Consider the following 15,108-nt stretch of genomic DNA (forward strand, 5'->3'; position numbering starts at 1 on the left):
CTATGAAAACAGTGATGTGTGCAATGCATAATAAAAGTGTATAAATATATATAAATACAAAGTTTAATGTGGTTGTAAAATCTTACAGACCACTTTGACCTGCAGATAATCCTAGATTAAGGCTGACCTGTAGGTGCAAGAAATATATCTCCTAAACCTACACGGTTTGCAAAAAGACAGGCACCGCTGTCTACAGAGCATGCGCAAGGATGCCGCTGCTAACGGCAATCATGTTAGTGGCGGCTTCTGCGTGCATGACGTCATCGCGGCTCTGGCCAGTCACAGCACCGGAGCTGCGATACCCGGAAGTCACTCTGGTTATCATGATGGCATCGGAGGACAACGACTAGGGTCGCTTCGGGGGCTTCGATCTCAAGTAAGTTGTTCATAATGATCTAGTATGCTATGCATACTAGCTCATTATGCCTTTGCCTTGCAGGGTCTATTTTTATTTTTATTAAGGCATTACTTCCTCTTTAATGTTTCTTTCACAACTGCCACTTTTGTAAGTTTAAAGCGGAATTCCACCCAAAAGTGCAACTTCTGCTTTAGGACCTCCTCCCTCCCTCCCAGCTCCCGCTTTTGGGGAGGAGTTTTGTACCCGATTTTGAGTTACCCGCAGCTGCTTTCATTCCTCCCCCGGCAGTCTTCTGGGACACATGACAGGTCCTAGAAGACTTCAGGACCAAATGAAGCGCGTCGCTTGCACATGTGCCAGTGGACACCCAGCTGTAAAGTTGCAGGCTGCCACAGCTGGATGCCCATAATGGAGATGCCGGCACCGCCGAGGGAGGACGGAGGAAGAAACCTGCTGGGGTGAGGGCGCGGCTGGACCGCGGGACAGGTAAGTGTTTATTAAGTCATCGGCTACTCACAAATGACTGGAACTCCACTATTGGGTGAAGTAGAATACTTGGTACAGATGGTCGCGGCATATAGAAATCTCAGCACCGGGGTCACTGTGCTTTGCTTGGTCATAGGTTAGTTTAATTTTATATCTTTAAACTGGTTTTAATATTTCAGCACTTTTCAAGCTGATTGTCTGTCTGATTCGGAGCTGTTCATGTTGTCATGGTGACTAAATCATGGATTGTGCATCCAGATGAAGGGGGGGGGGGAGGGGGAGATGCACTCCAACCTATTAATCCTGACATATCGTTCAGTGTTAGATGGTCTGTAATCCCTTCACAAATCCTGGATCTGTAGTCGATGGATATGCCTTAAGTGTGTGTATATAGATAGAGATATCTAGAGATATATAGATATCTATATATCTATATCAGCTGAAACTGCTGCCTGTTCATTTCCTGGATTTACACACCTTCAGCTCTGCAGGTTTCATTGACCCTCTTATGACTCATCCCCCCCCCTCCCCTCCCTTCCTGGCAAACTCACGAGCGAGCGCTGTGCATGTCATAAGCCTAGGCTAATGACCAAACAGGAAGTGGGGCTGTATAACGGATTTACTGACAGAAATAAAGTTTTACTATCCAAAGTTACAACAACAAGGGGAGAAGATTTAATAGATTGAAAGATGGAAAAAATTACTGAAGGTTCCACGTTGATAATTGAAATATAAAAACTGCGTTTTGTATTTACTTGGGTTATCTTTGCGCAATTTAGTTTGATCTGAATCAAGTGTGAGAAATATGCAAAAAAAAAGGCATGCGAGATTAGCACAGGGCCAATCGGCACTGTCCATTCGGCAGTCGTGCCGCCACATAGGACAGAGGATATAAACTCCTCCTACAAGCTTTAACCAGACACTGATAGGAGTCACAAGACTGCTATATACTGCTGATGAGAAAAGGTATTTAGCAGGTTATATGTACTAAAAATGTTTGTGTGTACTGTGGGAGAGCAGACAATAATATTATTATTCAGGATTTATATTGTGCCAACAGTTTACACAGCGCTTTACAATAAAAAAGGACAATTACAATGCAGAATGAATAGGAGGGGGCCCTGCTCATGAAGCTTACAATGTATAGTGAATGCAGAGTCCTGGGTTTAGTGACACTTTATTTTTTGCCACTTGTGTACCATTGGGGGGTAAATGTCCCCCAACTTCCTGTTTTTAAAAGATGCAGCAGAAGTTAAGCTAGCAGAGGTTTTACCCCATGCAGATACCACCATGCTCTAGGCATGGTGTATAATTGAAGGAAATACCTGCGGAGGGCCTATTGCAGTGACGATGAACCTCGGCACCCCAGATGTTCTGGAACTACATTTCCCATGATGCTCAACTACACTGCAGAGTGCCAGAGCATCATGGGAAATGTAGTTCCAGAACATTTGTGGTGCCGAGGTTCACCGTCACTGGCCTATTGGGTGGGGCTTTTCTCATTTTCTGCTTTTTATGGAATGCAGAAGACAACGGCTGGCACGGATGCCCGCTGACTGCTGACGGGTTCTGGCTTTTGTGCTCAGCAGGCGGTTGGCAGGTGAGCGCTCCTGGGAAGAACTGCTGGATGTTGGAATGAGAGGCTGACATTGTGGACTTTGATGAGCGCCCCCTGCTGTATACATTTAAAGCAATTACTAGTAAAGCATATTTACTAATTTCCATCACTTTTTATTTCGTTTTTGTTTTTCCCCCTCTCATGGTCCGTGTCCTAATCACAAGGCACCGATCATTGGCTGTTCTCTGAAAGATTTGTCTTCACTATTCAAACTTTCTTTTTTTTACCTTTTTTAGTTAGTGGATGTAAATCCTCCGTATACCCAGCGACATGAACAGCCTCAGATACAGAGAGAATCTCCCAACATACGTTTTATATGTACTCTGCTGTCTTCAGCTTTATATACTGTTTAGAAAGTGCACTTCCTTTTAGAATTTTCTCTTCCTTAGGTTCCAGAAATGGGAGGGGAGTCTTGCCATACACTGAGATGGCTGATTGGAGGAAAGGCACACACCCCTCTCCTCATAGGCTGAGACTCGCAGAGCTGTGCTGTGAATGGACCAGCTGTCTGCTAATCTATTTATAGCACCCGCCCTGACACAAATTTCAGGCCGGTTTTATCACAGGTGTCAGAACTTGTCATGCTGATAACAGAAGAACGAAGCAGGAGAAAGCCACAGGACTTGGGGCTTTGGAGAGGGATAAGAAAACACTACAGATATGTGCCCAGCTCATATTTCATGAACTTACATCCACTTTAAGAGGGATTAGAACACCCATCGGGTTTCTGTTGCTGTGACCCTGTTGGGGAGATACAACTCACCCCCCTTTGTCATATAAACACACACACTGTGTAATGTACACAGTCCCTTCTATTCCTGTATATGGGTGGCGGCGCTGTCATTTTAATTAAAAAAAACAGCGCTCACCTGCCTTTTCCCTAATGGATATCCGGCTGTCACATGACCCGGCTCTCTCCCAGCCTGTCTGCAAGGAAACATCAGCAGGAGGAGCTTCTAGTCCTCTGCTACTGATCACATGTTCAAAGTGAAAAAAAAAACACCCTTTGGGATACAGAGTATAGATCAAAAAAAAAAAGTTTTAAATGGTCATACAAATATATATTTGAAATCAAATCTCTATTTTCAGCAGTAACGCGGTGATTGCGGGTTTTCTGCCAGTCTGACACGCCCCCTCCAGCCTGTGTCATAGAATAAGAGGGAGGTGAAGCCTCCAACCTACCTGTAATATCTCAACCCCCCCATTATGTTTAGCTGGTTATAGGGCATGGAGGAGGTGGGGGGGGGGGGGTGCTGTCATTGTGTACACGCCCACATGTGACTCTATAGTCACATGGGCTGCTCAGATGTGATGGGGAGGAAATTCTTCAAATTTTGGGGGGATGGCGGCATAGAAGAGAGACATGGATTTTGGTGGAAATCGGGGATTCCCGCAGAGGGATTTTCTCAGTTCTGATTGGCTATGGGACAGGAAGTGAAGGGATATCGCCTTGGGCCTTTACTGTGGAAGATGGAGGGAGAGAGAATCTGACAAAAGTAAGTACACCCCTCACTCACATGTGTGTAAATCTTTTCTTCTCTCTTTTCATGTGGCAACACTGAAGAAATTACACTTGTCTACAATGTAAAGTAGTGAGTGTACAGCGTGTAGAACAGTGTAAATTTGCTGGCCATACACTGTACGAAAAATTGGCTGAAATTCTGTCATTTTAGCCATTTGTACGTTTTTCGGCCAGTTCATGGGCACAAAAACGATTAATGAGCGGTTTTTGAGCTGACAAAACGAAGGACAAGTGTGGGAATTTTCTACCGAAATGTTGATGTGTTTCTGGTCCAAACTGTCTGCAATATAGTATAGTGTATGGTCAGCGTAGCTCAACACACAGCCATTAATGTCTAAACCACTGGCAACAAAAGTCAGTACACCCCTAAGTGAAAAATTATACGGTCATGTTTGGTAAAAATAACCAAAATATGGGCTCCTTCACACGGACGTTTTCGGAGCCCGCTCTGCTCAGTGGGGGTTCGCTCCATAGATAGCAGGAAGATGACAGGTCCATCTCTGTACACTGTGCAGGGACCGGACCTGTCAGCACCACTCCCCACTATGGTGGATTGGATGAGGACGGACTGCAGAGAGAGTCCGTCATCTGATCCGCAGACGGATGGAAAAGTAGGTTTTTCCTCCGTCACACTTTTTCGGAGCAGGTTGGCTGTCAGCGGACATGTCACCGCTGACATCCGTTGCTCCATAGAGGTCTATGGAACGTCTGTTCGGGTCCGCCTAAAATACCGACAGGCGGACCTGAACGGATCGTCTGTGTAAAAGAGGCCTAAGTGTATATTATTTGGTCTTTGTGAAAGTTGGGGAGTCCACAAGCTATGGTGGTGATCACTGACAATTGATCACACCGGATGTACTGACGGCCTATCTCGTTTCTTGAGACCCGAACACAGAGGTGGGCAACCTCGCCATTCCAGCTGTGGTGAAACTACAAATCCCATCATGCCTCTGCCTCCAGGAGTCATGCTTGTGATTGTCGGGGTCTTTCAATGCCTCATGGGACTTGTAGTTTCACCACAGCTGGAGGGTCGAGGTTGCCTACCCCTGACTTAACATCTCAAGACGGTACAAATACCCCCCAAATGACGACTCTATGCCAAAAGATTTAGTGAGATTTTTGCAGTTGTAATTTTTTTACCCCAATTCATTGCAAAATTGATATAGCTGGCATTTCAGAACCAAGCGGGAGAGCCTCTCACTGTGTGATCCAGCTGGCTGTCCTCCCGACCGTCTTTTCTAGCAAAAAGCCATGTGGCCGTTATTTTTTATTTTTACAGGGCATCAGAGCAGGCAATTGCCTCCCTGCCTCAGTCAGCCCCTGCTCCACACTCGCCCTCCGCTTATTTCCACTCGCCCTCCGCTTATTTCCACTCGCCCTCCGCTCCACACTCGCCCTCCGCTCCACACTCGCCCTCCGCTTATTTCCACTCGCCCTCCGCTTATTTCCACTCGCCCTCCGCTCCACACTCGCCTTCCGCTTATTTCCACTCGCCTAATGTGTACAGGTGAATGAACATTTTGAGAGGCGATAAAAGTAATGAGAAAAAAAAATCAAATCTTGAGAAAGTGAAGTTCCACGTTAAGCCCGGGGCAGTAATGAAGTCATGTGACGTGTTCCCCCCTCAATGTGTACATGGAGTGTGTGGTCTGCATCCGATTTACATGAAGACTCATCCAATGGTAAAGCCGGGGATGGGACTTGTAGAAGATCTTCAATCTGCAGTAATTCAGATGTCTGTATACAGCAAGAAGGACCTTCTATTCAGCTTCCAGTTTCAAGCTCTGACTTGTGGCATGAATTGTATATTTCTAATAATTTACTATGATCTTGTCTGCAGTTCCTTTATCCAACTTCCTGCTTTTCTGTTGGGCAGAGGCTGTGCCGTCCCGGGGACAATACGGTTCCTGTTTGTCTATTAATAGGGAAGGCCATTGTCTGTGGCTGAACTCTTACAGTTCTTTCATTGTCCTCTTAAGAAGACCTACAACTGCGTTCATGAAGTCGCGTGTCCTCCCGAGCATAACCAGACCAGCCTGGAGAGCGGGCTCGCGCCCCCCCCTTGGCGTCTGGAGAGCGGGCTCGCGCCCCCCCTTGGCGTCTGGAGAGCGGGCTCGCGCCCCCCCCTTGGCGTCTGGAGAGCGGGCTCGCGCCCCCCCCTTGGCGTCTGGAGAGCGGGCTCGCGCCCCCCCCTTGGCGTCTGGAGAGCGGGCTCGCGCCCCCCCTTGGCGTCTGGAGAGTGGGCTCGCGCCCCCCCTTGGCGCCTGGAGAGCGGGCTCGCGCCCCCCTTGGCGCCTGGAGAGCGGGCTCGCGCCCCCCTTGGCGTCTGGAGAGCGGGCTCGCGCCCCCCTGGCTCCCACGTGCATGTCTGAGCTAAGGACAGGTGGATTCTAGGAAGTAAATGCTACTTGTATTCTGTCCTTAATAAAGATGGCTGCAGCTAGAAATGTTAAAGGGGGGGTTTCTTTACCAAAGTGATTTCTCAACAAAATAAAGCATTGGAGGGGGAGGGGGGGGGGGGGGGGGGTTGCTTTGAGTTTTTGGTTTGTGGTGTACTTGGTTCAGGAACAAACTATCTGTAAAGTAGTTTTAGAGGCCTTAGATCAGTATTTAAACTCTTACTAAACCCAAGAGCCTGCACTCACTATATCTGATCTTCCCCCCAGGAGCCTGCGCCCCACTGCATCTGCTCCCCCCGGGAGCCTGCGCCCCACTGCATCTGCTCCCCCCGGGAGCCTGCGCCCCACTGCATCTGCTCCCCCCGGGAGACAAGTGGCTGGAGATCAGCAGTGCTGAGATACTGCAAAGGGTTAAATGTTCAAAAAGTGAGACCCTTAATGTCATATTAGAAAAGAGGATCTGGATGCAGAGCGGAGTAAATGTCAGGAGGACTGAGCCGACCTCCTGTGTTTTTTAGTACTTGAAGTTTGTAGAGACAAAACATGGGAAATGTGCCCGTCTGGCAGAGATGTACTCGTGTGTTTTTTTTGTTTTTTGTTTTTTTGTTTTTGTTTGTTTTGTTTTTTCCTTATTTTACTCATAATGACTTACCTTTGGCAAACCTCTTCAGCTCTGTAAGATTTACCCCCCTTCATGACCAGGTCAATTTTGCATTACGGTACGGCATTACTTTGACAATTGGGCGGTCGTGGGATGCTGGACACAAATAAAATGTGCGTTTTTTTTGTTTTGTTTTTTTGGGTGGCGACTTATATCGGGACTGCGATATTGCGTCGGACAAAATCAGACGCTTTTGATGCTTTTATGGGGACCAGTGACATTAGTGATCAGTGCTCTAAAAAATGCACTGTACTAATCAAAACTGGCAGGAAGAGGGTTAACAGGGGAGATGAAAGGGTTAAATGTGTTTTTAGGGAGTGCTTTCTAACTGTGGGGGGGGAGGAGCTTGTACTGTAAAAAGACAAATTGGTGTTACTGCTTGGCAGAAACACAAGATCTCCATCTTCTCCTGTCACAGAACGCCAATCTGCCTTGTGTACTTCTGTCTGTCCCAGACCTGCTGATTGGCTCCTGCTGTGTCCAATCACGACAGAAGTTGGCGCACGCCCCAAACCTAGGAAACAAAATCGCGCACTGGTAGGTGATTTTTGCGCTGAAGGGCTGCCCTGCCGGCAGTATAAATACGTTGGGCGGTCCGGAAGTGGTTAAAAGAAAATCTGCATAGAGGAAACGAATTTATGGGGGTGAAATGAAAAAACAAACTTATGTACACCCTCCATGCTGCTCATGTAACGCTGGAGCGGCCCTCACGTTTGGTTACCAAAAGGTAAAAACTCGGCTCTCCCATGAGATGCCCCATAGAAGCATTCTATAAAATCAGCTCAACTGAAGGCAAAACTTTTTTTTTCCGTTTTTTTCTTTATTTTGTTCTTTTTTTTCTTTCTATTTTATTTTTTTTTCTTCTTTTTTATTTTTTTTATTTTTTCCTTTCTGTCAGTTTTTCTTGCTGTCTGTGTCCCTGTTGGGGTGATTGTGCTGTTGACCATCATTGAAAATAAAAGAAAATCCCCAGATTTTGGGTTGTCACCAGAAAAGTTAAAGGGGTTGTAAACCCTCCGGTGATGCAGCAGCTCCCCGTTTACTTACCTGAACCCGGTCTTTCCAGCTGGTGTGTCTTGGGTCCTGATTGGATAGAGAGCAGCGCAGCCATTGGCTCCTGGCGCTAGCAATCAAATCCAATGAAGTGGGGGGTGGGGTCATTGGACTCGGCACAAGGGAGAGCGGCTCTCCAATGGGGCCTTTGAGAGGAGGAAGAGCGCTGCTGAGGGACCCCAGAAGAGGAGGATCGGAGCCACTTTGTGCAAAACCAATTGCACAGAGGAGGTGTGACTTTTATTTTATTTTTTTATTAAAAACCTTTTCATCTTTTAGTAGAGGGGAAATCTTCCAATGTGAATAGTAGTTCAGGTGACCTGGGGGGGTTCCCAAAAGATTCCCCTAATTTTTCAGGGATTTCACTCACTTTGGCTATCAAGGGAAATCTCCGCAATGGGACACAGATGGCAAAAAAGGTATTGAGTTCTAACCCTCCCTTACTCCATCCACAATGGAAAGAAGATTTGCCTATCCTTCTGCTTTAACTTGTCTTTTTTTTTGGGGGGGTATCATAGAAATCATCGGCTTCCTTTAGAATGCGGCGTGCAGAGCGGGCTGATATTTTACTACTATGATGTGCAGAGCGGGCTGATACATTTTATTTTATTTTTTCTTTCTTGTCCTCTGCAGGATAAAGATAAAGTTTCCCTAAACAAGACTCCAAAGTTGGATCGAAGTGATGGAGGGAAAGAAGTGAAAGAAAAAACTACCAAAAGAAAATTGCCTTTCTCAGTCGGAACCAATGGAGATCAAAAAGATTCTGATACCGGTAAGAATCACTCTGAGGTCTGCCGCTTTGTGGGCGGAGATTCAAGCTTGGCCCCTCCCCATCAGAACCTCCCCTTCCAGGCTCTGAGAACCTTTTGTTACTAGTTTTTTTATTTTTCCCCATGGAGACGCTCGTTTATCAGATTGCAAAAGTCTTTAAAGTGATTGTAAACCTCCGATAGGAAATATGAACAAAGCGTATCCCTCTATAGTGTGTAGTATATACGCGTCTTAATCTAGAGCACCAAGTGCCATTTCTGTCTGTTGCTTCCCACTATCTGCGTGAGTCGCTATCAAGTTTTCCTGACACCAAAAGAAAAATGGTGACAAGGGAGGGAGCTCCAGCACACAGCCTGTGATTGACAGCCTCAGCTCTGTAGCTGTGTGATGGGTTGGAGGTGTCCCTCCCCCCTCCCCTCGCTTTCTCTCCTTCCCTTCCTTTTTTGCTCTTCCTTCCCTTCCTTGCTCTTCCTTCCCTTGCTTTCTTGCTCTTCCTTCCTTTCCTTTCTTGCTCTTCCTTCCTTTCCTTTCTTGCTCTTCCTTCCTTTCCTTTCTTGCTCTTCCTTCCTTTCCTTTCTTGCTCTTCCTTCCTTTCCTTTCTTGCTCTTCCTTCCTTTCCTTTCTTGCTCTTCCTTCCTTTCCTTTCTTGCTCTTCCTTCCTTTCCTTTCTTGCTCTTCCTTCCTTTCCTTTCTTGCTCTTCCTTCCTTTCCTTTCTTGCTCTTCCTTCCTTTCCTTTCTTGCTCTTCCTTCCTTTCCTTTCTTGCTCTTCCTTCCTTTCCTTTCTCGCTCTTCCTTCCTTTCCTTTCTCGCTCTTCCTTCCTTTCCTTTCTCGCTCTTCCTTCCTTTCCTTTCTCGCTCTTCCTTCCTTTCCTTTCTCGCTCTTCCTTCCTTTCCTTTCTCGCTCTTCCTTCCTTTCCTTTCTCGCTCTTCCTTCCTTTCCTTTCTTGCTCTTCCTTCCTTTCCTTTCTTGCTCTTCCTTCCTTTCCTTTCTTGCTCTTCCTTCCTTTCCTTTCTCGCTCTTCCTTCCTTTCCTTTCTCGCTCTTCCTTCCTTTCCTTTCTTGCTCTTCCTTCCTTTCCTTTCTTGCTCTTCCTTCCTTTCCTTTCTTGCTCTTCCTTCCTTTCCTTTCTTGCTCTTCCTTCCTTTCCTTTCTCGCTCTTCCTTCCTTTTCCTTTCTCGCTCTTCCTTCCTTTCCTTTCTCGCTCTTCCTTCCTTTCCTTTCTCGCTCTTCCTTCCTTTCCTTTCTCGCTCTTCCTTCCTTTCCTTTCTCGCTCTTCCTTCCTTTCCTTTCTCGCTCTTCCTTCCTTTCCTTTCTTGCTCTTCCTTCCTTTCCTTTCTTGCTCTTCCTTCCTTTCCTTTCTTGCTCTTCCTTCCTTTCCTTTCTCGCTCTTCCTTCCTTTTCCTTTCTCGCTCTTCCTTCCTTTTCCTTTCTTGCTCTTCCTTCCTTTTCCTTCCTTGCTCTTCCTTCCTTTTCCTTCCTTTCTCCCTTTTCCTTCCTTTCTCCCTTTTCCTTCCTTTCTCCCTTTTCCTTCCTTTCTCCCTTTTCCTTCCTTCCTCCCTTCCTTTTCCTTCCTTTTCCCTTCCTTCCTAGCCCTTCCTTCCTTTTCTTTTCCCTCCCTTCCTTTCCTTCCCTTTCTTTCTTCCCTTTCTTTCTTCCTTTCCTTTCTTCCCTTTCTTTCTTCCTTCCTTCCTTTCCTTTCTTCCCTTTCTTTCTTCCTTTCTTTCCTTGCCCTCTCCTCCTTCCTTGCCCTCCACAATCTCTGCAGAGTCTAACTTCAGCTCCCCACCCCCTGCTTTCTGACAGCTTAGACAAGCTGTATAAATGATGGGCTTTGAATGAGAAGGCTTGAGATAAACGGGTACAACTTATGTAGGAGGATTTGTTTCATATCTGTGCATCACCTGAGGCCGGTCACTTCACTGAGGATATGGAGGGTTTACAGCCACATTAAGCTGCTTGAATTTTAGTGCCGGGTGGTCTATCCAGTTATCTGGTATTGTGTGGGGTGTAGAGAAACGCATGGCTTTGTGCTGGAATTTAGGTCTGTGTGTTGGAATCGCAGGTCTGAACACGCGTGTAATGCATGTTCTGTGTCTTCCAACTCGTGTCCTCTCTCTGCTAAGGTAATTGCAATATTGTATGTTATGGAGCCCCGCCCCCCCCCCCCCCCCCATTCACACGGAATCCTGCACTGAAATTGTGTTACTGCACTTGAAGTCGCACAATTTCAAAGCCGCAGGTCAGTGCGACTTGCTTGGCTTCTGTGCGACTTCATGCACCGATGTCTCTGCAAGTCACACCTGAAATCACAAAAGGTAACCCAGGGACCTTTTTTTTTTTTTTTTTTTTTTTTTTTCAAATCGGTGCAGCTCTGCAAAGTGGATCTGCACGATTAACCGCTAAAAAAACAGATCGCGATTCTTCCCCCGCCTGCCATCTTAGCAAAGCATTTTCCCGATTCTGTGCAAAGTTCTCTTCTCACTGCTGTCTAAAAAAAATAGAATAATAAAAAAAAAAAAAGCAGCCTGCCAAGTTTGACAACATTGTTTAGATGGAAATAAGGATAAACATTGTAACATTTTATCTTTTAGATCAGAGGAATGAAGTTCGGTCTGTAAATGAGTGCAGTTTAAGCACTTATAGACTAGACCTTTTTCTGACACTCGTTGTTTGCAAGTTAAAATCAATATTTTTTTGCTAACTTGCAAACAACGAGTGTCAGAAAAAGGTCTAGTCTAAGTGCTTAAACTTCACTCATTTACAGACCGAACTTCATTCCTTTGATTGCACTTTACTCTTTTTAGATTTTTATTAATTAGCATTGGCCCTATTTTTCTTTGTAGAAAATGAAAGATATTACATCGCGAGAATCGTGAGAATTGTAATCTAACTAAAAAAAAGTCACGATTCTCATTTTCTCAGAATCGTGCAGCTCTACTGCAGTCAGTTGCACCAATTTGAACAGTTTCATTGCCAACAATGGGGTGCGACTTCTCATGCGATTCGGACTTGTCAAACTGCAGGACAAGTCTCACCGGTGGGAACGAGGACTAAACAGTCTTTGTGGCTGACAGATCTATTCCTCTGCCAAAGCCATTCGTGGTAAACACCGCAATGCATTTAACACCGCACACACGTTATGCCCCCTGCTGGTGGGACCTGCGCAGTGCTGCAGTTTGGACAGCAGCTTAGTGCCAGCTCTTCTCTGACTTTCCCAGTTGGAGCCTAATTGTCTGCATTGCAAGTAAAGGATCCCACCATTGGGTTGAAGCGTGGTGGGTGGGACACAGCTGGTGTGGATGTTTTTTTTTTTTTTTTTGGTGTCTGAAGCGGTAAAGGATGGTGATTGGTTCTGGTGATCTCTGGTATTTGTCCAAATCAGAATTTCCTGTTTTGACTGAACGGACTCAAAAAGTGTTCAAAAAATGGTTGTCGTGCGTGGTGGTTGTCGTGCGTGGTGGTTGTCGTGCGTGGTGGTTGTCGTGCGTGGTGGTGGTTGTCGTGCGTGGTGGTGGTTGTCGTGCGTGGTGGTGGTTGTCGTGCGTGGTGGTGGTTGTCGTGCGTGGTGGTGGTTGTCGTGCGTGGTGGTGGTTGTCGTGCGTGGTGGTGGTTGTCGTGCGTGGTGGTGGTTGTCGTGCGTGGTGGTGGTTGTCGTGCGTGGTGGTGGTTGTCGTGCGTGGTGGTGGTTGTCGTGCGTGGTGGTGGTTGTCGTGCGTGGTGGTGGTTGTCGTGCGTGGTGGTGGTTGTCGTGCGTGGTGGTGGTTGTCGTGCGTGGTGGTGGTTGTCGTGCGTGGTGGTGGTTGTCGTGCGTGGTGGTGGTTGTCGTGCGTGGTGGTGGTTGTCGTGCGTGGTGGTGGTTGTCGTGCGTGGTGGTGGTTGTCGTGCGCGGTGGTGGTTGTCGTGCGCGGTGGTGGTTGTCGTGCGCGGTGGTTGTCGTGCGCGGTGGTTGTCCATTGGCTGCACTATGCCTGAATCTTATATTGGGACCTAATGTTGTACTACAAAGAAAAAAAAATGTAAAAAGATCTTTTGTACGATATTGGTGTGTTGGCACAGACTGGCTGTATTCCTTTATTAGCATTTCATAAAATGCTTTTATTTTTATTTTTTTTCCTGTGACCCGCTTCCCCCAACACCCAGTTGGCGAGCGTGCATGAATAACCTCTTCATTTACTATGATGCATTAATCAGGACTACATGTCCCATGGTGCCTTGCACAATACATGTAAAGTCATTACCGATCTGAGATTTCATGTTGGTCTCCCTGTTTTGTGTGTGCGTATAGTTGAAAACTGTTTTGTCCGAGATGAATATTTAAAGAACTACTGCAGTCTGCTCACATAATTTGTAATATAAACCTCTTTGCCATTCTGAAGCTTCCCTCCAAGCACTTTGTATATTATTTTATATATACCGTGATTCTGTACTTTCCAAATATTCTGCAGAAATCTCCCTCCGCTGAGTCTGGCTGCAGCATTTTAACTGTGGACAGCTGTTCACTTCCTGGATTTACACACACACCTCCAGCTCTGCAGCTCTCATTGGCCCTCTTATGACTCACCTCCCCCTCTCCCTTGCTGACAAAATCAGAGCTGTGCGTGATGTCATAAGCCTAGGCCAGTGATGGAGAACCTCGGCACCCCAGATGTTTTGGAACTACATTTCCCATGATGCTTATGCACTCTGCAGTGTACTGAGCATCATGGGAAATGTAGTTCCAAAACATCTGAGATGCCGAGGTTCTCCATCACTGGCCTAGGCTAATGACCAGACAAGAAAACAGGAAGTGGGCTGTATAAGGGATTTACTGGTAGAAAAAGTTTTACTATCCAAAGTTAAAACGAGAAGATTTCATAGATGGAAAGATCAACAAATGACTGAAGTTCCGCTTTGAAGGGGTTGTAAAGTCTGAGGGGTTTTTTTTATTTTGATGCATTAAGATAAAAAGCCTTCTGTGTGTAGCAGCCTCCCGAATACTTACCTGAGCCCCCTCTCTGTTCAGCAATATCTTACAAGTGACTCAGCTGTCCTGGACTCTCCTCCTGATTGGCTGAGACACAACAGTGATGCCATTGGCTCCCGCTGCTGTCAGACGGCCAATCAGAAGAGAGGGGGGGCGGGCAAGACCGGACTGGGGGAGGGCCTCTATGTCTGGCTACTCGGCTGCAACTCGGCTCGGGTGCTCCCATAGAAAGCTGCTTGCTGTGGTGGGGAGGGGCCAAGAGAGCCGGGGGGGGGGGACCAGGGAAGAGGAGGATCCCGGCTGCTCTGTGCAAAACCAACCGCACCGAGGAGGAGGGAAGTACAACATGTCTGTAAAGTTGTTTTTATAGGGGAATGAAAAAGCCTCTAATGCTGAAGTCACACGTTGTGCTGGGATGGGTTTTACTGCATTGTAAACCTCCTGTGACTGCAAAGAGACACGGCAAAGGATTGTCATTCACACAGCACCGCAGTACAGACGTGCATTTTATCGCAGCGCACGGTATAGAGTCACATAGTACTGTACAGCAGGGGACAATTCAAATAAAGTTTGTACAAAAATGAAAAAAAGGACTTTTAATAGTCGGACACTTACCTGTCCAGCGATGCGGGGGGGGGGGGGGGGGGAACGGAGCTCCTCTCCCCCTCCTCTGTGCACCAGAATTGTAACTGGGCGCTGGGTGTGGCTTCACAGCCGGGCACACTGTGCATGCGCACTGCGACTGGCCGGGCAATCATCTGGGACCTGTGATGTGTCCGTGATTGCCGGGGGGGTGGGGGGGGGCTTGATCTGGCGTCGCAGTGCACCGGAAGTGGGGTTCAAATTTTGCATTTCAGGGGGTCACCTTCCCTTAAAGCAGAAGTTCTATTTTTGTGTGGAATTCCGCTTTAATTGTGCGCCGCGCTGCCCCCTACTGCCGATCAATGGACGTCTGCCGTAGAGGTGAACTCCTAAATCAGAAATTGTTGCCAATTCCAAAACCTATAGAAGTCCGTCTAATGGCAGAAATATCAAACTTCTAAAACGGTTACAAGTCCCATAAGGGGAAAGTAATCTAAAGCCCCCCCCCTCCCCCCCCCCCCCCCCCACACACACACACACACACACTATAAGATTTTCTGCAGATTTTTGTTTTTAGATTTACCACAACCATGTAGTGAAGGGCCGGCCTGACTGCAGACACATTGAGACTCCTAAGGTGTGACCTCATATTATATGGTTTTGGTAACTGAAGGGAAAAATCAGCAGAAAATCT

General features: G+C 46.8%; 1 protein-coding gene across 1 annotated transcript in view; it reads left to right on the forward strand.

Moving 5' to 3' along the window:
• Positions 1 to 15,108, forward strand: part of ANKRD11 (ankyrin repeat domain containing 11) — a gene marked incomplete in the record, with an annotated part of 181,987 nt that overhangs the window by 106,678 nt on the left and 60,201 nt on the right. The window contains 1 exon segment of the mRNA XM_077451033.1: positions 8,731 to 8,869. Coding sequence (XP_077307159.1) covers positions 8,731 to 8,869 — 139 coding nt within the window.

This window comes from Lithobates pipiens, unplaced genomic scaffold (genome assembly GCF_037356315.1).
Source record: "Lithobates pipiens isolate NorthernLeopardFrog02 unplaced genomic scaffold, aLitPip1_a1.2 Scaffold_10, whole genome shotgun sequence".
NCBI lineage: Eukaryota > Metazoa > Chordata > Amphibia > Anura > Ranidae > Lithobates > Lithobates pipiens.